Genomic DNA, 24,153 nt, shown 5'->3' on the forward strand with positions numbered 1-24,153 from the left:
TTAAAAAATAATTAAATGAATTAATATATGTACAGTGTTTAAAACAACTGGTTTATAAATGCTACTAGGTATTAGATATTTTAAAAAAGATACTCTTTTTTTTCTTTCTTTCTTTTTCTCCCTTCCTGGCTGATTAGAAACTGAGGCCTTGTCCATGTTAGGCAAACACTGTACAGTTGAGCTACATCCTCAACCCATATTAATTATTCTTGTAGGGATACAAAGATGAATAAGGTGTTTTTCTCAATTACTTACATGTGCTTCCTTGTATAGTCTATTGTTTTTGTGAAACAGAGTTCTTCCCCTCAATTTGACTTTTTTTTTTTAACACCATCCCCTCCTCTCCCTCTGATGACACTGTCTAGCCTTATGAACTGTAGGCTGGTGTCAAGTCAATAGTTTAATTACACATCCTTTTTGGTTGACAGGATATCTACAGTAATTTGCAGTTGGTCACAAAAATAAGCTCATAGTAATAACTCGACTGTTGAATTCAAGTCGACGACTGCGAATAGCCACAATCATGACAGCCCCTTCATTCATTCTTGACAACTGCAGGACAAGAAGGCGCGGTTTCAGTCACCACCCACTGGCGCGCACTGGGCCCTAACACCCATCTCTAGTCCTCCCATTGTAACCGCCACGCTAGCACCGCATCTAAGGCGACCCCGTCTCGATGGCAGTCTTTTCCTGTTTCCTTGTGTTGCATGATGGGAGAAATAGTCGGCTTGTCAGGAGCACTACGCGAGCAACAGCCTAAAACCGAACTCCATTTCCCGGAGTGCCTCGCGGCAGCGGCTCAATTCTGAGGCGGGAGGCCGGTTCCGGTTGCATCAGCGCGGGGTTCTTGGTGAAATGAGACTGTTCGTGAGCGAGGGCGCTCCGGGGAGCCTCCCAGTGCTGGCCGCGGCCGCGAGGGCCCAGGGCCTGGCAGAGCTGCTCATCAGCACTGTGGGTCCGGAAGGTACGCTGGCTGGTGCTGGGGGGCGGTGGATGACGGCGCGGGGGGCAGAAACAGGCCACGCATCACCTCGCAGTTGTCTTGGCTGAACCCTTTTTCATCACACACTCCCTATCGATCTTTTACCCCACCATCCTTGATCACTCCATCCTTTCTTCCCTCTCTGTCGCATATCGTTCACTTCCCTTAATAACTCAGTATACTCTTTCCTCGTTCCTAGCTTCCCCTTTCGTCTTCTGGAAACCGGCTTCATTCCAGTAATCCACACTCTCCCTTTCCCAGTCTTACTTCACAACTCTTAGGCAAGCTCTTTCATTCTCACTTGAAACCCTCCAGGCACACCTCTGTCATTCTTAGGAAGCCCGGACTCCCAGACGAACACTTTAGTTTACCTCTTCTCATTCCCAGCCAACTGTTTGGGTGACTCTTAAGAGGTTCTCTTGTCAGTCTTCCCAGTTCTCTTTATTTTGTTCTTTCACTCTGACCTCAGATCACTCTCAAGATATCTTAGTTGCTTTTAATTGTTCCAATTCTCAGCTGCAGCTCTATCCCAAAACCACCACTTCCTCTCTGCAGTTCCCATCTGTTGTTTTCAGCTGGCAGTCTCATCTGAACACCGGCTGGCCTCTCCAGCATATTCTGGACTCATTCCCTTTTAGTGCTCCTATCTCAACTCCTCGGTTGAGACTGCCCATCTTTCTTCTTTTTCCAGAAACAGTGTGAAGTTGCCCTAAGTTGACAAGGTTTTTTTTTTGTTTGTTTTTTCTCACCCACTTCCTCTCCTGCATCAGAATGTGTGGTCCCATTCCTGACCCAGCCTAAGGTCCCTGTCTTGCAACTGGATAGTGGCAACTACCTCTTCTCTACTAGTGCAATCTGCCGGTCAGTATTGGTCCTTGGTGTGGGGAGGTGGCTGGATTAAAGCAGGCCTCACTGCCCTTTGTGTGACCTTATTTCTAACCATTGTCTCATTAAGAGGTGAGAAAAATGGGTTAGATAAATGGACCCTTCTAATTGTACCTTCTGTTGTTTTCACCTTGGGCAGATATTTCTTTCTGTTATCTGGGTGGGAACAAGATGACCTTACCAACCAGTGGCTGGAATGGGAGGCAACAGAGCTGCAGGTAGGACTAAACATGAGTATGACAGGCGGGCCCTGGATGTGCATGCTCATCCTGATCTTTGTCCCTTGCATTTTAGCCAGCTTTGTCTGCTGCCCTGTACTATTTAGTAGTTCAAGGCAAGAAGGGTGAAGATGTTCTCAGCCCACTAGGGAGAGCACTGACTCACATTGACCACAGCTTGAGTCGCCAAAACTGTCCTTTCCTTGCTGGGGTGAGTTGGTCTTCAGATGGAATTTGGGAAAGGTTTATAGTGTAAGGATTAAGAGGGAAGACTGTATTCAGGGTGTTCAATCCTAACTTCCCACTTACTAGCAGTGTGACCTTGAAAATACTAAAACTCTTTAATCTTAAATTTTTTTCATCTATGAAATGGAGGTGATATTGTGAGGATTAAGTGAAATAAAGTGTTTTAACACAGTATTTGACATGTACCAAGGCCTCAGTAAATGTTAAATGTTGTTATTACTGAGAAAAACATGAAATGCCTCATCTATGCGCCTTTTTTTTTCCCCCAACCAAGGAGACAGAATCTCTAGCTGACATTGTTTTGTGGGGAGCACTATACCCATTACTCCAAGACCCAGCCTACCTTCCTGGTGAGAACTGTGCATATTACTTCGCTCTAAGCCCCAACCCCAGAAACTTTTTGGTGGTGGTTGCAGAACAGGCAAAAGAGTGTTGAGGGTCTACTTCAAGGTGCAGCTTACCAGGCAACTATAACAGAAGAAGCTGAAGGAACTAGTAAAAACAACTGGAGAGGGCCAGGAATTTAGCTCATTGGTGCCTCGCCTGCCTCATAAGACAAGGTCCTGAGCTTAATCCCTGGTACCACAAAATAAAAAGCAACTGGAGAAACCTCTAGAGGAGACGAGGAAGTCCATTCCTACCTGCCTGCCCAACCAGATCTTTTTGCTTGCTGATTCTCTCTTTTCTCCCATGCCCACAGAGGAGCTGGGTGCCTTGCGCAGCTGGTTCCAGACACTGAGTACCCAGGAACCATGTCAGCGAGCTGCAGAGACTGTGCTGAAACAGCGGGGTGTCCTGGCTCTCCGGCCCTACCTCCAAAAGCAGCCCCAGCCCAGCCCACCTGAGGGGAGGGGTGTCAGCAATGAGCCTGAGGTTTGGAACAGGATTGGGCATCCTCTGTGCCTCAGGAATGTTTTAGTCATTTGATAGGAAGGAGAGAGTTTATCTGATAAGGAATTCTGTCATTTCTTTGTAGGAAGAGGAACTGGCTACCATATCTGAAGAGGAGATTGCTATGGCTGTGACTGCTTGGGAAAAGGGCCCAGAAAGTTTGCCCCCACTTCGGCCCCGACAGAATCCAGTGTGAGTAGGCACTGAGGAGTGAGGCTTCATTTTATACATGGAAATTGTTGACAGAGTGGGATGTAGCAGATAGGTCCTTTGCACTCATAGGACTTGGCCTCTAGTGGGGTAGGCAGAAATTTACAAAATTGTCACACAAATGTATAAGTACAGTTTTTTTGTTTGTTTGTTTGTGTGTTTGTTTGTTTGTTTTTAAACAGGGTATGGTGATCTGTAATTCAGGCTGGCCTTAAAACTTACTATGTAACCCAGGCTGTCTTTGAACTTGAAGCAGTCCTACCTCACTCAACCTTCCAAGTGCTGGAATTACAGGCTGTTAACAGATTTTGATGAAAAGAACAGAATGCTAAGACAGAAAAGATTAGAGGATATTTATTTATTTATTGCTTTTTTGAGACAGGATGTAGTTCAAACTGGCCTTAACTAGTAGTATCCTCCTGTTTTAGACTTCTGAGTGCTGAGTGTGTGTGTGTGTGTGTGTGTGTGTGTGTGTGTGTGTGTCTCTCCCCTGCCCAGGACAGTAATTTACAGGCATCCTAAAAAAGAACCATTTAAGATTTGCAAGATGAGGAGGAGTTAAGTAAGGTTAAGGGTAGAGAAAGAATGTTTCAGATAGATGAAGTGTGCAAAGGCCTGAGGGGCAAGAGAGTTTTGCTCTCAATAAGAAATTGATAAACTGTAGCCAAGTGTGGTGGCATATGCCTGTAATTCCAGTAGTCCCAGTGCTCAGCGAGGATGAGATGGGAGCATCAAAAGTTTGTGCAAGGCCAGCCTGGACTACATAGTTTGAACCTGTCTCAAAAAAATCGTAAGTGGGCCTGGGATTTAGCTCAGTGGTGCTGCCACCTGCCTTGAAAGCTCGAGGTCCCTGGTACTAAAAAATTAAATAAGAAATAATTTAAAAATATAAAAAGGCCTAAAGATGTAGCTCACTGGTAGATCACTTGCCAAGCCTGCGTGATGCCTGTGGATTCACTCCCTAGCAAACCTCTCCTCAAAAACAAAAAAAAGAGTTAGTATATGTTTTTTTGTCTTTTGAGGTTTTTTGTGGTACTGGGGATTGAATCCGGGGTCTTACGCATACCAAATGAATGTTGTACCACAAAGTGGGTAAGGGCCCAGGGTATTGGCAAGCCCATAATCAATGATAGAAAGTTTTTCTGAAGGAAGAGATTTCTAAGCTGGATTTCAGAGACAATTACAGTATTCAGTTATGGGGAGAAAGGCCAATTAATGCAGGAGAAACTAGGTCTGTGTTGAGTAAATTAGCTGTAAAATTAGCTCGGATGTGATGGCTCATGCCTGTAGTCCTAGCACTTAGAAGACTGAGGCAGGAGGATTGCCATGAGTTCAGCACCAGCTGGGGCTACATAATGAGTTCAAGGCCAGCCTGAACTGCATAGTGAGACCCTGTCTCAACAAACAAACAAATTAGCTGTAGAATGTTCTATGAAGGAGACGGGCCATCTGACTTGTATTTATAGGGGCACCTGGGAAGAAGGAATGCGGTTAATGCAAAGGAACTGGGAGCCAGCAGTTGTAGGATGAGGATGGTAGAAAACTTGATAGAAGCTTTTGTGAGATGTCATTGCTAAGCAGAGGAAAGGGACATAGGATGTTTGTGATTGAACTGTTAAGGGTGATAAACCATGAAGAGAAATACTGAGTTGAGTGACCTTGCCAGCAGGTTGAATGGCATGACTGGAAATAATCCTGGAAAACTGGGGAGGAGTTAATGGCTGTGGGAGCAGTGGTTCCTGTTGGTGTGATTTGGGCCATGAGGAAATGACAGACGTGTTAGGAACAGAAGAGTCAAGAAGTAATGCTTACATATAGGGTGACAAGCTCTAAGGATTTCAGATAGTAACTAGGATTGCAATTAACATAGCACCTGGGAAGAAGAGGTAAGTGCTGGAAACTTTTTTTTTTGTGACCCTGTCTTGCTATGTAGTTTAGGCTCACCTTGAACTTGAGGTGATCCTCCTGCCTCAGCCTCCCATGTGCTGGGATTACAGGCGTGCAGTACCTTGCCTGACTCTGGAAAGCTATTTTTTTGTTTTTTTTGGCTTTTGAGACAGGGTCTCACTATGTAGTTCAGACTGCTCTGGAACTCACTATGTAGCCCAGGCTGGTCTCGAACTCACAGTGATCCTCCTGCCTCAGCCTCCTGAGTTCTGGGATTACAGGCGTGCACCACCATGCCCGGCCTGGAAAGCTATTCTTGAATAGTGACAGTGGTGATGATTAGAAAGAGCCAAGCGACAGTTTTTTAACACCTCGGAAATTTATAAGTCCAAGAACAAGCTAATGTCATAGCAAAAGGGACAGCAATGAATGAGTGAGGCACATGCAGCACACACAGCAGTCCGTGAGGATTGCTTGCTGTGGGCGGTGGTGGGGGATATTATGGTCCATTGATGGGTGAGCTTATGGTCTTGTGAGTTTGTATGAGGAAAGACTCCAGATGTACAGGAACTGCTGATAATAGAACAAGGCTGTGAGTGTTCTCTGCATTTTTTTGTTCTTTGGAGTTTTTTGTTTTTTTCTTTTTGGTTTTTTTTTTTTTGGTACTGGGGATCAGACTCAGGAACTTGTGCTTGTGAAGCAGGCCAGGTGCTGCTGAGCTAAATCCCCGGCTCCCACTTTTGTTCTTTCTTGACCCTTGTATCTCCCCTGTGCACTCTTCCTCCTTCCCTACCAGGTTGCCTGTGGCTGGGGAAAGGAACGTGCTCATCACCAGTGCCCTTCCTTACGTCAACAACGTCCCCCACCTAGGAAACATCATTGGCTGTGTCCTCAGTGCCGACGTCTTTGCCAGGTGGAGCCAGCTGCTGGAGGAGAGACCTGAGGGAGGTTTGGGCCCCAAGGCAGTAAGATACTTCAAGGGTGGGCACTAGAAGGAACCAGAGGACAAGGAGCTGCTGAGGAGAGGCCCCCATGTTATCACTTTACTCTCTTCCAGGTACTCTCGCCTCCGCCAGTGGAACACACTCTATCTGTGTGGGACAGATGAATATGGTACCGCGACAGAGACCAAGGCCATGGAAGAAGGATTAACCCCCCAGGAAATCTGTGACAAGTATCATACCATCCATGCTGATATCTACCATTGGTTTAATATCTCATTTGATATTTTTGGTCGCACCACTACTCCACAGCAGACCAAGTAGGTTTTCTTTTTCTTTTTTTTGGTGGGGGGAGTACTGGGGATCGAACTCTGGTCCTTGCACTTGCGAGGCAGGCGCCGGAACCACTGAGCTAAATCCCCAGCCCTAAGTAGGTTTTCTTTAATGAGGCAGAAAATGGAGTTGGAGGCTGGGGTTGGCAACAATGACAATATTGTGAAAATAGAAGGAATTAGGTGGCTGATTCCTAAACCCAGGAACTCCTAAGCCCCGGATCTGAATGTTGCCCTGAAGTGTATTCCAGGCAGTTATCAGACCTTGAGGGAACTAAGTGTGTGCAGAATTCTGACCAGGGGATCAAGGAGTTTCTGAGGGAAGGAAGAGACAGGACTTACCTGTTTTCTCTCAAATACCTCCTCTCCTCTATGGCTTCCTGCACATCTCCAGATATTCCCTTTCACACCTGTGTGTGTTTATAACAAACATACTTGTTCTTCCTTTGTGAAATACTCATCCTTAAAAAGCTACAAAACACACTGCCTGGTGATGGTGCTGTGTGGTTCTGCATTTGGACAGACTAAAGAGCAGCTACAGCCCCGAAGACAAAGCAGATTAGTCTAAATTCAATAAAAGTCAGTTCTCAAGTGCTGAGGGTAGAAGAGATTGTGTGGGCAGTTGGGAAGTAGGTGTGGGGGAGTCTGAGCTTACCCAGTAAACTCTGTGTGAGGAGTAGATGGCCTTGGCTTTCAGGGACCTTCTGCTTCATTCTTTGGCCCTTAGACTGAATGAATTTGGCTGGCAGAAGGGAGGGGTGCATACCTCCTCTGACCGCCTCCCCATCCCTTGTTCACTTTGCCAGAATCACCCAGGACATCTTCCAGCGATTGTTGACACGAGGTTTTGTACTGCAAGATACTGTAGAGCAACTTCGATGTGAGCACTGTGCCCGTTTCCTGGCTGACCGCTTTGTGGAAGGAGTGTGCCCCTTCTGTGGCTATGAAGAGGCTCGGGGTGATCAGTGTGACAAGTGTGGTAAACTCATCAATGCCATTGAGCTCAAGGTAAGAGGAAGACCTCTGGGAGCCCAAAGGGATAATTTTTAATTAAATTAATTAATTTATTTTTGAGACAAGGTCTCACTGTGTAGTTCAGGCTAGTTTTGAACTCACTATGTAGCCCAGGCTGGCCTTGAACTCGAGAATCCTGCCTCAGCCACCCAAGCTGGGATTTACAGGGGTGTGCCACCACTCCTAGCTTTTTTTTTTTTTTTTGGTACCAGGGTTAGAACTTTGGGCTTTTTGAGGCAGGCTGCAGAGAACCACAGCTAAATCCCTGGCAATGCCCAGCATTTTTAAAGACAGGGTCTTTCTTTCTTCTTCTGTCTTTTCATGAATTCACTGGCCCAAAATGGCCTTGAACTCCAAGTAATCCTGCCTCAGCTTCCCAAGTGCTGGGATTACAGGTATGTACTACCATGCCCAGCTCTTCAGGATTTTTATATTAGCATTTAAGACCTTTTATAGTCCTTTCCGCTTCATCTTAGCAATTTATAATTTAGTTCATTTGAAATTTAAGCAATTACTGTGTGCTTAGCACCATGCTAGGAAATAGACAAGTTGAACTTAACGTTTCCTGACCTTTGCTCTTGCTTCAGGTCCCTTGATTTACATTTGTTTGGATCCTTTTCTCTTCCATAATTCTGTTTTCTAGTCTGTTTACTCATATGTTTATTCATTTATTTGGTGAACTTTTTGAGTATTTACAATAGGTTTGTTAGGTTATAGCGCCTGAAGATGAGGGAGCGAACAAGACAAGATTTTCTCCTAATGCAAGGAGGAGACCAACAAAACTAAAGGAGAAAATAGATAACATGGGATATACTGCTAGGAAGAGAAAGTAAACTTTAAGTTAGATTAGGCAGGGTCTCTCAGAGGAAGTAATAGTTCAATTGGGAGTTTAATTGAAGGACGAGAAGGAGCAAATCAAGTGGTAAGTGGAATTAAGAATATTTCAAGTAGCAGGGATGGGAAATGTAAAGGCTGCCAAGAGGTAACAAATAGCTAAAGAGGGAGGCCAGGGCATGGTGGTACATACCTGTAATCCTTGGGATTTAGGATTAAATCTTAGGAGGCTGAGGCAGGAGAGATAATGTCTGATATGCTGAGTTACTGTTCTCTAAAATTTGAAGAGTGAATTTTGGGAACAATGGAGATTAAGAGGATGTATTCACTGAGGGATAGACAGCTCTGCCTGAGGATCAGGGGGGAACCTGGCAAGTGGGTTGCCCTCAAGCCCTCTTCTCAAAGAAATTTTATAGAGCAGAATCATGAGGTGGGTACAAAATCACCTGGTGGGCATAAGGTGGGACAAAACTATGGTCAACCAGTAAGATTATAAGTATAGTCACTTAGGTAATATTAATCCGGGGGAAGCAAGTCACATAGCAAGTGTACATGGAAAGAACCAGTACCTTTCCTAGAAGGGATGGGTCATCAAATATCAATTGTTATTTATTGTTTATTCCTGGTGAAGTATGTAGGTGTAGTCATTCCATCTTTATCTTCAGGCCAGGCCTTCATCATGTACCTCTAGCCACAGTTGTAACGTGTTCTTCTGCACTGGCTTGGAAGGCCTAGCTTTATCTGATCGCCTATGATCTTCCGTTTTCTTTTTTTTACATTAAGTTTATTGGTACATTTTAGATATACAATAGTTATATTCATCATTGGGATCTTGTACCTTTTACATGATGTATCTTGGTTCTTATTTGCCTATAATATTTCTAAGTAAGTTAGCTTCCATAATAGGAGTATCACTGAGTTTGAGGGCAGCCTGAATTATGTAGTAAGGCCCTGTCTCATAGTAACTCTTCTTGGAAGCCTTCAGGGATTACATTCACCTATTTACTTCTTTAGCCATCTCCCTTCAGTGTTTATATAATCTTTTTTTGTTGTTTTTTTTTGTTTTGTTTTGTTTTGTTTTTGTTTTTGTTTTTGTTACAGGGCTCAAACTCAAGACCTTGCACTTATGAGGCAGGTGCAGTGCCACTGAGCTAAATCCCGGCCCTGTAGAGTCAGTTTTTGCCACACAGTTAAGTGTTTCTTGATGTTTTGCTTTATAAAAGTCTGTACTTTTTTTTTTTTCAGTACCAGGGATAGAACTCAACTGGGGATCTTGCACTTGCTGGTGCACTTCTTTTTTTTTATCATCATTGAGTTTATTGGTACATTTTAGGTATACAGTACAGTTACATTCATTAGCTAGTGCACTTCTTATGCAAACTCTCTCCCTAGCTTGACTGTAACCTTAAGAGGGGCTGTGTGTCTTTTTTTTTTTTCCTCCCTCCGCTCACACAGCTAAGTTCAATGTGGTACCTGGTACCTAGCCTGTGCTCAAAGAGAATACTTTGCCTTTCTTGGGAGTGATGGGTCAGAAATGTGAAGGTCTGAGGAGCAAATGTTTCTATAAAGTGCAGATTCATTCTCTAAGTTCAAAAAAGGCCAAGAAGTTGAGGAGTAGGTTCGGTGTGAGGATGGAGCTAAGCTGGAGGGTGTTGTTCCATTTATGTTCCTCTCCTTGCCTAAACAGCTTACCCTCCCTTTTGGGGTGGGGGGTTCAGATAAGTCTTACTCTGTACCATGGTAGCCTTGAGCTCACTGTTCAGCCAGGGCTGGCCTCAAATTCTTGGTGATCCTCCTGCCTCAGCCTCCAGAGCACTGGGATTACAAGCATGCAGCACCACACACATCTAGTTCCTCTCCCTTGCCAGCAATACTGATCCTGACTCATGCTGGAATTTCTTCACAGAAACCTCAATGTAAAGTCTGTCGGTCATGTCCTGTGGTGAAGTCCTCCCAGCACCTGTTTTTGGACCTGCCTAAGGTAAGTAGGCCTTTTTCTCAGTCTAGTCTTCAGAATGATCCTTTTGCCTCCTCTGCCACTGATAGCTAACTGCTGTCATGTATTTATTTGTATTTGTATTTTATTTTATTTTTTTGGTACCAGGGATCAAACTTGGGACCTTGAGCTTGTGAGACAGGCAGTGGGACCACTAAGCTAAATTCCTGGCCCAATTTTTAATTTAATTTAATTTTAATTAATTTATTTATTTATGGTTTTTGAGACAGGGTCTCACTACAAAACAAGGGATGGGGAGGTAGCTCAGTGGCGCTGTGCCTGCCTCGAAATTGCAAGGTGCTAAGTTTGATCCTTGGTATCAAAAAAAATTTTTTTTTTCCTCCCTTGCAACTTAGCAGCAGTCTGGGAGAATATACTTTAAGACCATGCAAATACTTCACTCTTTATAAACTATTTTTTTTTTTTGAGACAGGGTCTCACTATCACTATTTAGGTCAGGGCTGGCTTTGAATTCCCTATGTAGCCCAGGCTGGCCTCAAACTCATGGCAGTTCTGACTCAGCCTCAGGAGTACTGGGATTACAGGGATATGCCACCATGCCTGAAAATCTGTTTTTTTTTTTAATTACAAAAGTATTAGGAGTTGGGCATGGTGGTGCACCCCTATAATCTCAGCACTTGGAAGGCTGAGGCAGGAAGATCACTGTGAGTTTGAGGTCAGCCTGAACTACTTAGCGAGTTCAAGGCTAGCCTGAACTACATGGCAAAACCCTGTCTCAAAAGTAAAGTTACTTTTAATATTTTGAGGTGAGCCCCACAAGAATAAAAACCCCTGAGAAGGAGCTGTGTTTTCACCCCCAGAAATGGCCCTGAGTCAGAGAGGCTACCTGAGAGAAGGAAGCACACAAAGAGCAAAGGGTTTGCCTGGGGTACTGTATGGTGGTGCTGTCTCCAGGCGCACAGACAAAGGACAGGAGGGTTGGACATGGAGCCCCAAAGCTCCTTAGGTTCCTTCTTTCTCATTTTCCCTTTACTGCTTCTGCTGCATGACTTTGAGTCCCTCAGCTTGTGGTGCCAGCATGAAGCCTGTTTCTCCTTTTACTGAGTTATTCTGCTTTCCTCACATTTTTCTGGTCAGGAAGCTCACACTGGTATCCAAGGTCATGGCTACAGCAGATATACCTCTGTTATTTCCGCTTGTTCTGTGCCACCTGAACCAATCATTATTATAGGGATTTTCTAACATTGCTATACCCTTCCACATTTACCTTTAATTATCTGTTTACCAAGTATACATTTATGGATTCTTACTTTTTAAATGGATTACAGTTCATTTCTGCCCGAAATTATTTTCATGTTCTAATTGTACCTTATTTGGTCAGTGGGAACCTCTGCAAGGTGTCTTTTTTACTTTTGAGATCCTGTGATTTTTTTTTTTAAGCATTTAACAAGATACTTTAATTCACTTATTTAAATTTTTGTACCAGGGATCAAATAGGTTCATTTTTAGTAGGGAATAGTATTAGAGTCTAAATTTTAGGTGGTGGGTCTACTTAGATTTACTAGGATATCTTTGTTTCCAGGAAAGACTCACAGGATTTTTACTTACTTTCTCTCATTTCATATTTGTATCTTCCTTCCATAGTGGGTACCTAAATCCCAAAAAGTATCAGCACATTTACTCATTTGACCAATCCCAGAATACACCTGAAATAATTTCAGAATTGCTTCTCCCTCACCTTTACATACATACGTATATAAACAAGTCCTGACCCCTCCTCTAGACTGAGGGTATACAGTTAATAATGTGTTTATAAATTTATTTGGGTTAATTTTTCTCCCTTTAGTGTAGTTGTATTACTGAGATAGGTGGCACAGTGCATTTTGCCTTTTTAATGATTAACAGTTTATTGTGGAAATCACTCCATAATTAATTCATAGAAATTATCCTTATTCATTAGGTTTATCTTGTTCATTAGTTTCTTTTTTCTTTTTCTCTTTTTTCATTTTAATGGTACTTTTTTTTTTGGTCCCAGGGTTCGAACTTGGGTCCTTGCATTTGCAAGGAACACAGTAGAACCACTGAGCTAAATCCCCAGCCCTTTATTGGTACTTTTTAGGTATACAGTATAGTTACATTCATCATTGGGATCTTGTACCTATACATGATGTATCTTGGTTCTTATTATTTCCCCATACATACCCCTGCCCTCCCTTCACCCACTCTACCCTTTTTCTTTTGTGGCACTGTGGATTGAACCAGGACCTTTACTCTGTGATACATCCCCAGTCCCTTTTCTTTATTTTGAGACATAGACTTGCTAAGTTGGCTGGGCTTGAACTTTCCATTCTCCTGCCTGACTCTTAAAAGAGTGCTGGAATTAAGGGCATGCACCACCACACCTGACCCTTCTGTATACAGCGTGAATACTTCTGTTGAATGAATTTGTGTTAGTAAATCCCTAGAAATGGAATTGCTATGTCAAAGTCCTGAGTCTTTTATGTATTGTCGAACTGTTCTCCCAAACAGCTATATATGTCTTTGTGTTAACTGTATTTGAGACTAAGCCTACCCTCTCTTTCTGTCATCTCAGCTGGAAAAGCGACTGGAGGAGTGGCTGGGGAAGACATTACCTGGCAGTGACTGGACACCCAATGCCCGGTTTATCATCCGGTCTTGGCTTCGGGATGGCCTCAAGCCACGCTGTATAACCCGTGACCTCAAATGGGGGACCCCTGTACCCTTAGAAGGTTTTGAGGACAAGGTAAAAATTCTTTATTCAGTCCCAAATTATTCACCTTAGGGTTGAGACTATGGACTAACAGAATGGACTGTAGATTATGTCTTATTGCCCTCTGATGCTCTGGGTTGGTCCCTACCATGTTTCCTTCCTCTTTATTTTACAGGTATTCTATGTCTGGTTTGATGCCACTATTGGCTACCTGTCCATCACAGCCAATTACACAGACCAATGGGAGAGATGGTGGAAGAACCCAGAGCAAGTAAGCAGTTCTTGGTTAGCTTGTCAGTGAGGAAGGTGTGGGGTGGGGAGTGGTGGTGTTATGATCACCTGGTATATCTTAGGCTTTTGAAGAAAACTTCAGGAGACCTATCTCTCAACTATATTGTTTGTTTTTGGTACCAGGGATCAAATTTGGGACCTTGTGCTTGTGAGGCAGGCAGTGGAACCACTGAGCTAAATCCTCAGCTCTCAACTATAATTCTTCTAGGTGGACCTTTACCAGTTCATGGCCAAAGACAATGTTCCCTTTCATGGCTTAGTCTTTCCTTGTTCAGCCCTCGGAGCTGAGGACAATTATACATTGGTCAAGTACCTCATTGCTACAGGTAAGTACTCCCAGAAGACTGCAGATGGGATGGTACTAGGGAATGAGGGCTGAGGGAGTTCTGGGAAGAAGATCCGAGAAAGTTAGGTCTAGAATTAGAAGTTGAGATGAAATAGGAAATAATTAAAACATGAGAACTTCACCTAGAGGAAGGAAACAATAACCTGAAGAAATTAATAGTGCCAAAATAACTGTGTTAAGTATAAGCAAAATGGCCCAAATCTATAGGAAGGGACTCCTGGGTTCTCTGTAGATCAGCTACTTAAGGTACCATGTTGCTGGATATCCACTGTTGAGTTTGAAGAAAAGGGAAGGAGAGTTTGAAGGTCACAAAGGGAAAGAATGTGATTTGAGCAGGTGGTTCTCCTTCATCTCTGTCCAGAGTACCTGAACTATGAGGATGGGAAATTCTCGAAGAGCCGAGGTGTGGGAGTGTTTGGAGACATGGCCCAGAACACAGGGATCCCTGCCGACATCTGGCGCTTCTACCTGCTATACATTCGACCTGAGGGCCAGGACAGCGCCTTTTCCTGGGCAGATATGCTGCTGAAGAACAACTCAGAGCTGCTCAACAACCTGGGCAACTTCATCAACAGGTGAGTCTTGGTGAGGGGTCAGTGTCAGCAGATGAGCTGGGCAGAGGCCAGTTCTCCTTCCAGAGATAGAAATGTGGAGAAAATAAGTGGACAGGAAGCTGTGAGGGACAGGATAATGTGGAAATTTGGTTTCTATTAACTGGGACCTGCTTCCAGAACATAGTATCCCACAAATGCTTGAGGGTAGTTACCTAGAGGTGTCATTTTGCAGAGTTGGTCCACAAATGGATGTTTTGAGACAGGGTCTCACTGTGTTCAAGGCTGGCCTTAAACTTGCCTTAACCTCCTAAGCACTGGGATTATAGGCATGAGGTACCATGCCCAGCTCTTCCCAGAGTGGATTTCTACTGTTAAAACATTCACCTGCAGACTAGAAAAATTAGGTTGGAAAAAGGAGCTATTTTTGTGTTGTGATAGGATGGTTCTGTTATACTTTTCAGAGCTGTTACCTTAGGCTCACATTCCACATTCTACTGTTGGTAGCTATTATAGTGATTTTGCAATCCAAAAACACGTCCTTCATGGCTTAGAGTTCTTCAGTCCCTCTCTCAGAGCCCAAGGCCTTTAGCTCAGTCCTTTCAGGTTTGGTCATCAGCCACATTTAATAGGTAAGTCTTCATTAGAGAACTTTTTTGATAGCAGTTCACAATAATACCTTTCAACTTCATTTAAAAACGATTTTTTTTTTAGTGTCCAATTACTAGCCAGGCATGGTTCCAATCCTCAATATGGCCCCTGCCCAAAAAAGTATAGTTAAACTTTATCAAGAGTCAAATTCTTAGTTTTTTTTTTTTTTTTTGGTACCGAGGATTGAACTCGGGACCTTCTGCTTGTGAGGAAGGCTGCAGAACCACTGAGCTAAATCCCCAGCCATAACAGTCAAATTCTTAGAGGAGACAGAGTACAAAGAAATTTGTGCTGGATGTGGTGGCCCACACTTGTAATCCCAGTAGTTGGGAGGTGAAGGCAGGAGGATTGCCAAGAAAGAGTTCAAGGCCAGCCTGGGCAGCATAGTGAGTTCAAGACCAGCTTAAACTACATACCAAGACGCTGTCTCAAAAAACCAAAAGAACAAAAATAAGAACCCAAGAATTTAAGCTATGCTTTCTACTTTAAGGAGTCAGAAGGTGTCATTTCTAGGTAGGAATCCTGAGAGAAGGAAGCGTGGAAATTGGGTCAAATTTCTAAAAGGAGACCAGAAAATAACTTTTTCCCTCTTTCCTACTCCCATCAAGAGCTGGGATGTTTGTGTCTAAATTTTTTGGGGGCTATGTGCCTGAGATGGTGCTTACCCCTGACGATCAGCGTCTGCTGGCCCGTATCACCTTGGAGCTCCAGAACTATCACCAGCTGCTAGAGAAGGTTCGGTGAGTAATCTACACCTCTTGTCTCATCTAAGTGACAAGACACTTGCATATTGAGACCCACCACCTTTTCCAGGATCCGGGATGCCTTACGCAGTATTCTCACAGTATCTCGACATGGCAACCAGTATATTCAGGTCAATGAGCCGTGGAAGCAGATAAAAGGCAGTGAGGCTGACAGGTACAGCAAGAGGATAGGGCTGGCTACCAGGAATTAAGTAGCTGTCAGTTTATGTCCTCCTTGAGGTTTTGATTAATCTCATTCCTTCCTCAGGCAGCGGGCGGGCACAGTGACAGGCATGGCAGTGAACATAGCTGCCTTGCTGTCTGTCATGCTTGAGCCTTACATGCCCTCAGTTAGTGCCACCATCCAAGCCCAGTTGCAGCTCCCACTTCCAGCCTGCAGCATCCTTCTCACAGACTTCGTGTGTACCTTACCAGCAGGGCACCAGATTGGCACAGTAAGTCTAAGAGCCAGCCTTAATATTCATGCTTTTGTCATGGAGCCTATGGTATGGAATTAAGACTTGCATCTCTCCAGCTCTGCTTGGGGCATGGAGCTCTTAACAGCTGTTTTCTGAATACCTTCTCCACTCTGTACTTGGGTTTGTTTTTTTGTATCTGGGATCAAACTCAGGAACTTGCACTTGCCAGGCAGGCAGCGGCACCTAAATCCTTGGCCCTGGGCTTTGTTTCTGACATTAAGTCTTTAGTATCTGTTTGCAAGCTGAGCATTATCTGTATATCCTTACTGTTCTGCATACCAGGACCTAGTACCTACCTGGTCTATGAATATCACTGATTTAAGAAACACCACGATCACCTAGTAGTGGGTGAGGAAAATGCAGGGTAGCCTAAGTACTGGATGAACCTCGAATTGTTAAATTCTTTGATCCTGTGATACTTTGGGCTTAGTATTGAATGCTTTCCTGAAACCAGTAGCAGCTATTTGTTCAGTGTTATTCTGAATGTTAAAGAGTGGGGTTGGAGAGGCTTTCTGTATAGTGTGGTAGAGTTTATGTATAACCAGTGAATGATTCTGGAATTATTTTTCACAGGTCAGTCCCTTGTTCCAAAAATTGGAAAATGACCAGATTGAAAGTTTGAAACAGCGTTTTGGAGGGGGCCAGGTGAGAGCGCTAGACTGTGCCTTCACCCAGTGACAGCCACATCAGCACCTTAGTTTCCTCAAGTAGCCCTTAGCACTTTCCATCTTTGGGCCTTCCTGCTTCCTCACTTACTTTTTCCTTTCCTATCTTAGCTAGAAGAGTCCTTGGAGTTGAAGGTAAACACTTTATCTGTTATGTAAAACTGGAGATCAGAGGATATTTATGGTAGCCAGTGATAACTCTGTTTGTTCTCCAGGCAAAAGTGTCACCCACACCAGCAGTTGTAGAGACCGTTACAACAGCTGGGCCACAGCAGATTCAAACACTGATGGATGAAGTCACAAAACAGGTATGAAGCTTAACCCCTCTGGGAGACTGGGAAAGCTGAATTCTAAACAGGTCCTTTTGTGGTCTCACTGCCCCCTCCCTCCTTTTTTTAGGGCAACACTGTCCGAGAACTGAAAGCACAAAAGGCAGACAAGAACCAGGTTGCTGCAGAGGTGGCTAAACTCTTGGATCTAAAGAAACAATTGGCTCTAGCGGAGGGAAAACCCCTTGAAACTCCTAAAGGCAAGAAGAAAAAGTGAGAGAATTTGGTTCATAAAGTCACAAAAGTCACTTTAATGGCTGTGGACAATAATAAATATATGTACAACTTCTATATACAAGCTGAGACCCTTTCCTTTTGTCTACCCCAAGCATTTAAGGGTCACATCATTGGCACTGGTATGAAGGTGGTCAATAGCTACTTCTGGGAAAGGAAGGTGGAAGGTAGCCAGAGCTGGGGAGTGATGCCCCTATTTGTTCACGCCTGGTGCAGATTAACCATTCGGTCAATCAGAGCTCGGCGCGTTGCCTCTACTTCCCTGGTTAGGTACTCAATTTCCTGCTTGAGCCGTTCATTCTCTTCTGTTAGCTGTGCCACTTTCCTTTCATTCTCTTGTTCTTTTTCCTTCACGCGTTGCTTTCCAGCCCGGACTGGCCACTGGCCACTCTGTTTTCGTTTTCTGGTTTTTCCTTGGTCTTCCTCTTCCTCTTGAGTTAGGGAGCTCTGACTGGAATCTGGAGAGTGAGGGCTTTGAGAGGTGCTTTTGACCTCTGCTGGTCCTGGTTCCTCAGTCAGCCAAGCAAGAGATGCAGGGTCAAGAGTGGTGAATGTTTTTGATTCTTCCTTCAAGGAAATGAGAAAGAGGGTATTAATTAGGACAAGGGAAAGGTAACATCACCCCCTTCTCAGCTTTAGTTCTGTTTTTATTATATCCGAGACAGGGTCTTGCACATAGTTCAGACTGGCCTTGAACTCTCTGTGTAGCTCAGGCTGGCTTCAAACTCTTGGCAATCTTCCTGCCTCACCCTTCTCAGTGCTGGGATTATAGGCATGCACACCCCACACACTTGTTCTCAAGTTTAGGACTAGATTTCTTACCTCTTCGTTTCTAGGGGGTGAGATATAGTTACCCCCATTTTCATCTGAGGACAGGACTTCCTGCAGGTCCTCATACCAGGCTTCCAGCTCCCAGCTGGACACTGCCCCAAAGGAAAAAGGCAATGATTCAGCTGCCATCTCTGCAGTTGGATCAGGTTCTGAAAAAAATATACATTTAGAGTAAAAGCTCCACTTAGCAACAAATAGCCTGTAGCAGAGGCTGGCAGACTGGTCTACTGCCTGTTTCTGTAGATAAAATTTTTATCAACACAGCCATATGTTTATTTATATATGATTTCTAGCTCCTTTAATGCTACAAGAGCAGGGATGAATAGTGGTGACAAGACTATACAGCCCTAAATGCCAAAATTATTTACTCTCTGGCTCTTCAAAATTTATCAGTCTTTGGGGCCAGGGATTTAGCTCAGTGGTCCGCTGCCTGCCTTGCAAGCACAAGGCCCCGAATTTGAACCCCAGGTACCACACACAAAAAAAATTTTTACCAGTCTTTACACTAGTATTTCTTTCCTTTGGGGGGTGGGGTGGTGGTGAGGGTTAAACCCTGGGCTTTGTGGATGCCAAGCATGTGCTCTGAGCTATGCCAATAGCATAATACTGGTGTTTCTTACTTGCTCTTTGCCCAGGACTTTAAGAAGCGAAGTACCTGGATGTACATTTTTATGGGATCCTAATCAGTCTTCAGTCCACTTGAGAACTCCACTGGTAGTTTCTGGGGACAATGACCAGACCATTTGTGCTTCTTTCTTCTATGTGGGGAACATGGGAAAAGGGTCCTTTGAGTCTATTTAATCTTGATGGGGACTAAGAATTAGACAAACCAATTGTCTTTATTGGGGCTGACTTTGAGAGCCAACTTTCAATTAGGAAATGCTCTAAAAACATTGATTTTTGACCTTATTTTATGGGGTAGGCCAGGAGGACAGATGGGGTCTGACAGATTCAAACCTTCCTCTTCCACCTTGGCTAGGTCCTTTAATAACTTCCTAGGATCCCAGCAAGGCAGCCTAAGTAACTTTCCTTATGAGCTGGTTTTAGAAAAGGGTGAGTTAAAATTTACCTGCTTTCAGGTGTGGTGATGTATGAAGATACACTTTCTCCTGGAAGACTGTGGAGAACAAACACAAATGTCAGCCATTTTTGGAAGAGGGAGAGGCAGGTTCTTTACCTCCAGCCTCCTATGGGTCCCTCCTTACTTCAGTCTTCTGAGATGCAGATAATTAAATGGGTCCTGTAGCCATTTCCAAGGATAGAGGAGAGTTCAACTTTTTATTTTTAGTTACTGACATTTGTAGTCCTGATTACACAACAGCATAGTACTGGCCAACTTAGCTTTCTCTAAATTCAAGGCAGGTCTCATGCCTGCCATGTTAAGAACTAAATTACAGGGAAGAAAACAAAGATAGGTATTTTCCTAACTCCATTCCCACACTGACATCCTCCAAATGTACATTTCCAGTCAGGACCTCTCTTGGGATCTCTAGCTCTAATGCCTATCGTCCATTTGTCATCTTCTTTTGTATATTTAATAGGCATTTGGATTACATCCAAAACAATCTTGCTGATTTTTCCTTTCCAAGGCTGTCCCTATCTTGATAAATGGAAACTAGTTCCTCAAGCCAAAAACTTTGGTATTACCCTTGACTCCTTCATACCCCACTATCCACACTCTTAGCAAATTTATTTTATTTATTTATTTTTTTTTTTTGGAGAAAGGGTGCTATGCATTTTAGGCTGGTCCTGAATTCACTGTAGCCCTCTCTGTGATCCTCCTGCCTCAGTCTCCAGGTGTGTACCAACACTCCCAGGTTAACACATTTTTTATAAATACTCCAAACTTAAGCATTTCTTACTAATTCCACTGTTTCTAAATGTACACCAATTTACCACTATCTCCCCTGTATTATTTCAGAAATCTGAAAGGATTTTTCCACATTTCTCTCCACCAGCCCTATCCACAATGTAGCAACTAGAGTGAGCCTTTTATTCATTCGCTTTTGCAGTGCTGCACATTTTGTATTAGGTTAAATATCTACCAGTGTGCTATATTCCCAGGCCTTTTAAAACTTAGGTCAGGCTAGGGGTGGGGTACGGTGGGAGTGGTGGTGCACACCTGTAATACCACTACTTGGGAGGCTGAGGCAGGATCACTGCAAGTTTGAGGTCCACATAGGCTACATTGTGAGTTCAAAGCCAGCCCAAACTATATGGTGCGACCCTGTCTCAAAAAAATAAAACTTAGGTCAATCCTCTACTCAAAACCCTCCAGGGCCAGGGATTTAGCTCAGTGGTGCTGCCACCTGCCTCACAAGCACAAGGTCCTGAGTTCAATCCCAGGTACAAAAAGCAAAAACCCCTCCAAGTCAGCATAGTGTCATTTGTGGCACTCTGGAGGCTGAGGCAGGTTGCCTGCAAGTTAAAACCCTGTCTGGATAATTGTGCAAGACCCTCTCTTAGAATAAAAAATGAGGTGGGGATGTAGTTCAGTGCGAAGTCCCCGAGTTCAACCCCAAGTAACAAAAACTTACAAAGATTTACTTATATGAGTATTAACAACTAACATTCAGCCAGGCATGGTGGTGCACATCTGTAATCCTAGCACTTGGGAGCATGAGGCAGGAGGATCACTGTGAATTCAAGGTCAGCCTGGGCTACATAAAAGAGTTTAAGGCCAGCCTGAACTATGCAATAAGACTGTCTCAACCCCTATCCTTCCCCAAAAGACTTAATGTTCTCAAGCTGACTTAAGGCTTTACACAACCTGCATCTTTGCTGCTCCTGAGCTTTCTTCAACCATTCTGTTTGCTCAAGTGCAGTCCCCAAGCCTATTCTTAAAGGTACCAGGCATACTCCCATCTTAGGACCTCTGCTCTGGCTGATACTTCTGGAATGCTCTCCCACATTATCTGCATGGCTCATTGGCTTTCCTCTTTTGGGTCTTTTATTCAATTAAATAGCACCTCAGTAAGGAAATTCCACTAAACATTATTCTTTTCTGCTTTAGTTTTTTTCCGTGGCACTTACATCTCCCACCGAAATGTAAGTTCTTTGACACTAGAGATTTTTTTTTCTCTCATTCAGGGATATACCCTCAGTCCCAAACTGCATGGCACATGGTCAGTGCTCAGTCAGTATTTGGAATGAATGAAAAAAATCTCTCCTAGTCTCACAACAGGGAAAGAGAATTAAACCCAGAGGTATAGGCAGCTGCCTGTGCCTAGGGACTAGAGATGCAATATTGCTCTGTGTTTCTCTTCAGGGCTGTTCTCTTCGGGGAAAACTCCTGTGTGGGACGTGGCTTTCATCAGCAGTGGAGCCCCAGTCTAGAGGGCTGTAGAGCCAAACAGGGGGCTGACCTGACGCAATGGTTACACAGAGATTAGTTGGGAGACAGGAGGGGAGAAAGAGGTAGGGACCAATCCCAGGAGGGCAATACCCTGAGGAAACCCCAAATGGCTTCCCACACTGAAAGCGATCCAGGCTGCTCTCTTATGTGGGTGGCCCAGCGACCTCTGCGAAAAAGGGAAAACCCATCCCCGCTCCTGGTCCATCCGTACCCCTGCTCCCAAAGAGCTGGATCAGTCTCAAGGTTCTCCAATCATCTTGGGCACCAGGGGTCCCAGATACTACACCTCATTATGGCGCTGCAGCTGAGCCAGGATTGGGGGTGGTACAGAGGGAATGTCATTGGTGGCAAAGCGTCGGAACTGCCTGAGCTACGGTCACCAGTCTAGAAGAGGGGATGTGTCCTGCTGCCCCGCCTCTCAGCGGACAGACCAAAGGAGGTGGCCTGGAGACGGCGACAGGAAAAAATTTTCGCATGGCAATAGCAGCACTGAGCAGCACAGCCCGTTTGGGAAGAAGAGAGTCAGGAAAAGGAAAAAGGGCCTGTAAGCACCACACTTTAATAAAGGATTCTGTCCATCCTTCCCTTTGACGGTCCCTAAATTTATTGCAGAGGGGGTGGGGCCACATCCGAAAGAAAGAACGCCACAACTTTGGAGAGCACAACCGAAGTTCGTAAACACCGGAAAGTAAAGGGCAGATAGGAAGTTAGTACTCGCCTCTCTCCTCAGGTTCCGGTTCTGATTTTGGCTTTCTCGCTGCCACCAGCTCATCTTCAACATGATACGTTCTCAGTCTTACACTCAAGCCTCTGACCTCGAGGGAGTTGAGCAGATATCTTTTAACACGGCCTTGCCCCCCCCATCTCGGGGGCGGGATCCAGAAGCCTACCAATCATAAGGCGGCACGCCGGCATCAGCCCCGCCTCATTCTTCACAACCGCCACTCAGGAAGCTCGTAGGACCGCCTCCATCGCGCCCTCTCGCCAGGAGGTCGACGTAGTGTTGGACCCGGAAGTAGCTTTGGGTCACGCGGCTTCGCGGAGGCGGTGGGTGAGTCATGCGCGCGCGCGGAGGGGAGTGTAGAGGGGGGATGCAATGTTTGGCAACCGGTGTCTGCGCGCGCACGCGCAGGGACAACGAGAGTGGTGGGAGGTGCGGAGGGTGGGGGAGAGGGGAGAGGGCGGGGCGCCAGCTCCGGGCATCCAACGGCCCCAACGGCTATCAACTGTGGCGGCCCCTAGGCTACTGTGTGACACCTCACAGCAACTTGTACCCCACGAAGCTGCTGTTTTGTCCACGTAGCGTTACCTCCGTTTTACCTTAAGAGACTACCATTTCCTTGGCCCCTCCCAGCGAATGGGTACCTAGGCCCTGGAATCACTGCCCTTTGAAAGTTTACATCCATCCACCTGGATTGACATTAAAGTGGTCTCCTCTTTTAACCATCTAACGTCCCCAAATGATGCGGAGGTACTGGAATGCGCTTGATAGACTTTCTCGGTTTCAGAAGAGCACCTTTCATTTTTATAATACAGTTTCAGATAGCCCTCGACATGCCAGAATCCATGTTTGCTCAATAAGCCCGATTCTATTTTCCCCCTTATTTTTCCCCGTGTGCTTTTGTGTCTTGCAAAGACCAAGACCCTCCCTTTTACCGTCCCAGAGAGCAAATCCCGGGACTCCCTGCAGAGCTGGCACCGGCACCAATCTCCTCGGTGTCAGGTCGCGACCTCCAGGGGAGCCGAGCTGCCCGGACGTGAGCGCAGCTGAGCTGAGCCCATGACTTCCCTGGACGGGCTGTCAAGAGCCCAGATTCTGGCCTCAGCTTCCTGGCCTCCCTGGCGATCCTACCGCTCTCATTTGTAAAGATAAGTTGTGAAGGTAAATGAGAGCACTATGATCATGAACTTGGAAGCAACTTGAACAAAAGTGGAAAGCACTATGCAAGCTGCAAAGTATTTTTCTAGTATGAAAACAGGCTTCGTGGTGGCCTGTTACCTGGCCTGTCATACCCTCATGGGGCAGCCAGAATTTATCTAAACAGAAACTGTTCTGAGACCGGTTGTGACTGGATGGTGTGGCAGTGACAGATCCATCTGCACCGTTGCTCCAGACCTCCATTTCCCTTTCTGTGAATGGAGGTGGGGGCTGGACCAGATGGCCTCTACTGGCCTAAAGACAGACCAGGTTGTCAGTGACAGGCGGAGGTCATGTGACTTGACAGGCCGAGGTCTTGTTGTGACATGTTGACCTGGGGAGGAGGGTCAAGTCCCAGAACCCTACTCGGGAAGCCTTTGGGGCGGGGCAGGGCAAGTCGCGACTTTCATCTTTTGGGGCTGGCCCCTCCCGGACTTGGCATTCCTGGCTCCCCCAACAGATTGTGGCTTTGGAAGGACCCCTCCCCCGGAGGGCTGGGATTGGCCACCAGTGCCCTGGGAAGAGGCGCAGATCCTTCCGCGGAGGGCGGGGGGGCCGCGTGGGGTGTTTGTTCTCTTGGGGATTAATGGGGGGTTGTGGGGCAGGGGCGGGCGCGCTCCCGCATGCGCACT

General features: G+C 45.2%; 3 protein-coding genes across 4 annotated transcripts in view; 2 read left to right on the forward strand and 1 right to left on the reverse strand.

Moving 5' to 3' along the window:
• The first annotated feature begins 428 nt into the window (after positions 1–428).
• On the forward strand, positions 429–17,476 carry Mars1 (methionyl-tRNA synthetase 1). Of its 2 annotated transcripts, XM_033763738.1 has the most exons (22): positions 429–964; positions 1,753–1,843; positions 2,007–2,085; positions 2,162–2,296; positions 2,606–2,681; positions 3,032–3,204; positions 3,308–3,414; positions 6,116–6,232; positions 6,377–6,580; positions 7,399–7,600; positions 10,347–10,421; positions 12,991–13,161; positions 13,304–13,399; positions 13,628–13,745; positions 14,127–14,340; positions 15,576–15,707; positions 15,781–15,885; positions 15,979–16,165; positions 16,763–16,834; positions 16,966–16,989; positions 17,070–17,162; positions 17,254–17,476. In XM_033763738.1, the coding sequence occupies exons 1-22, from the start codon at positions 856–858 to the stop codon at positions 17,398–17,400; spliced, it is 2,727 nt and encodes a 908-aa protein (XP_033619629.1). In that variant the 5' UTR covers positions 429–855; the 3' UTR covers positions 17,401–17,476. The 2 variants fall into 2 exon arrangements, with proteins under 2 accessions (XP_033619629.1, XP_033619630.1); XM_033763739.1 differs by lacking the exon at positions 16,966–16,989.
• Ddit3 (DNA damage inducible transcript 3) lies at positions 17,426–22,489 on the reverse strand. Its single transcript, XM_010644609.3, has 4 exons — positions 22,322–22,489; positions 19,318–19,365; positions 18,240–18,397; positions 17,426–17,984 (listed from the first exon to the last, which is right to left on the reverse strand). The coding sequence occupies exons 3-4, from the start codon at positions 18,375–18,377 to the stop codon at positions 17,619–17,621; spliced, it is 504 nt and encodes a 167-aa protein (XP_010642911.1). The 5' UTR covers positions 18,378–18,397; positions 19,318–19,365; positions 22,322–22,489; the 3' UTR covers positions 17,426–17,618.
• Positions 22,490–22,540: 51 nt separating this feature from the next.
• Positions 22,541–24,153, forward strand: part of Mbd6 (methyl-CpG binding domain protein 6) — an 8,757-nt gene continuing 7,144 nt past the window's right edge. Inside the window, exon 1 of the mRNA XM_010644611.3 lies at positions 22,541–22,654. The gene's annotated coding sequence lies outside the window, so the exon portion shown is untranslated. The remainder of the gene's footprint in view (positions 22,655–24,153) is intronic.

Source organism: Fukomys damarensis, unplaced genomic scaffold, assembly GCF_012274545.1.
Source record: "Fukomys damarensis isolate Sample0158 unplaced genomic scaffold, DMR_v1.0_HiC HiC_scaffold_15, whole genome shotgun sequence".
In the NCBI taxonomy this organism is placed as follows: Eukaryota; Metazoa; Chordata; class Mammalia; order Rodentia; family Bathyergidae; genus Fukomys; species Fukomys damarensis.

What these genes read in the sequence shown, in the direction of transcription:
- Mars1 (XM_033763738.1), top strand. Translation starts at nt 856, where the DNA reads ATGAGACTGTTCGTGAGCGAGGGCGCTCCGGGGAGCCTCCCAGTGCTG. An exon ending in TCAATGCCATTGAGCTCAAG is followed by an intron (nt 7,601 to 10,346) that starts GTAAGAGGAAGA and finishes ATTTCTTCACAG; the next exon opens with AAACCTCAATGTAAAGTCTG. An exon ending in AAGAGTCCTTGGAGTTGAAG is followed by an intron (nt 16,990 to 17,069) that starts GTAAACACTTTA and finishes TTTGTTCTCCAG; the next exon opens with GCAAAAGTGTCACCCACACC.
- Ddit3 (XM_010644609.3), bottom strand. Translation starts at nt 18,377, where the DNA reads ATGGCAGCTGAATCATTGCCTTTTTCCTTTGGGGCAGTGTCCAGCTGG. An exon ending in CACCCCCTAGAAACGAAGAG is followed by an intron (nt 17,985 to 18,239) that starts GTAAGAAATCTA and finishes ATTTCCTTGAAG; the next exon opens with GAAGAATCAAAAACATTCAC.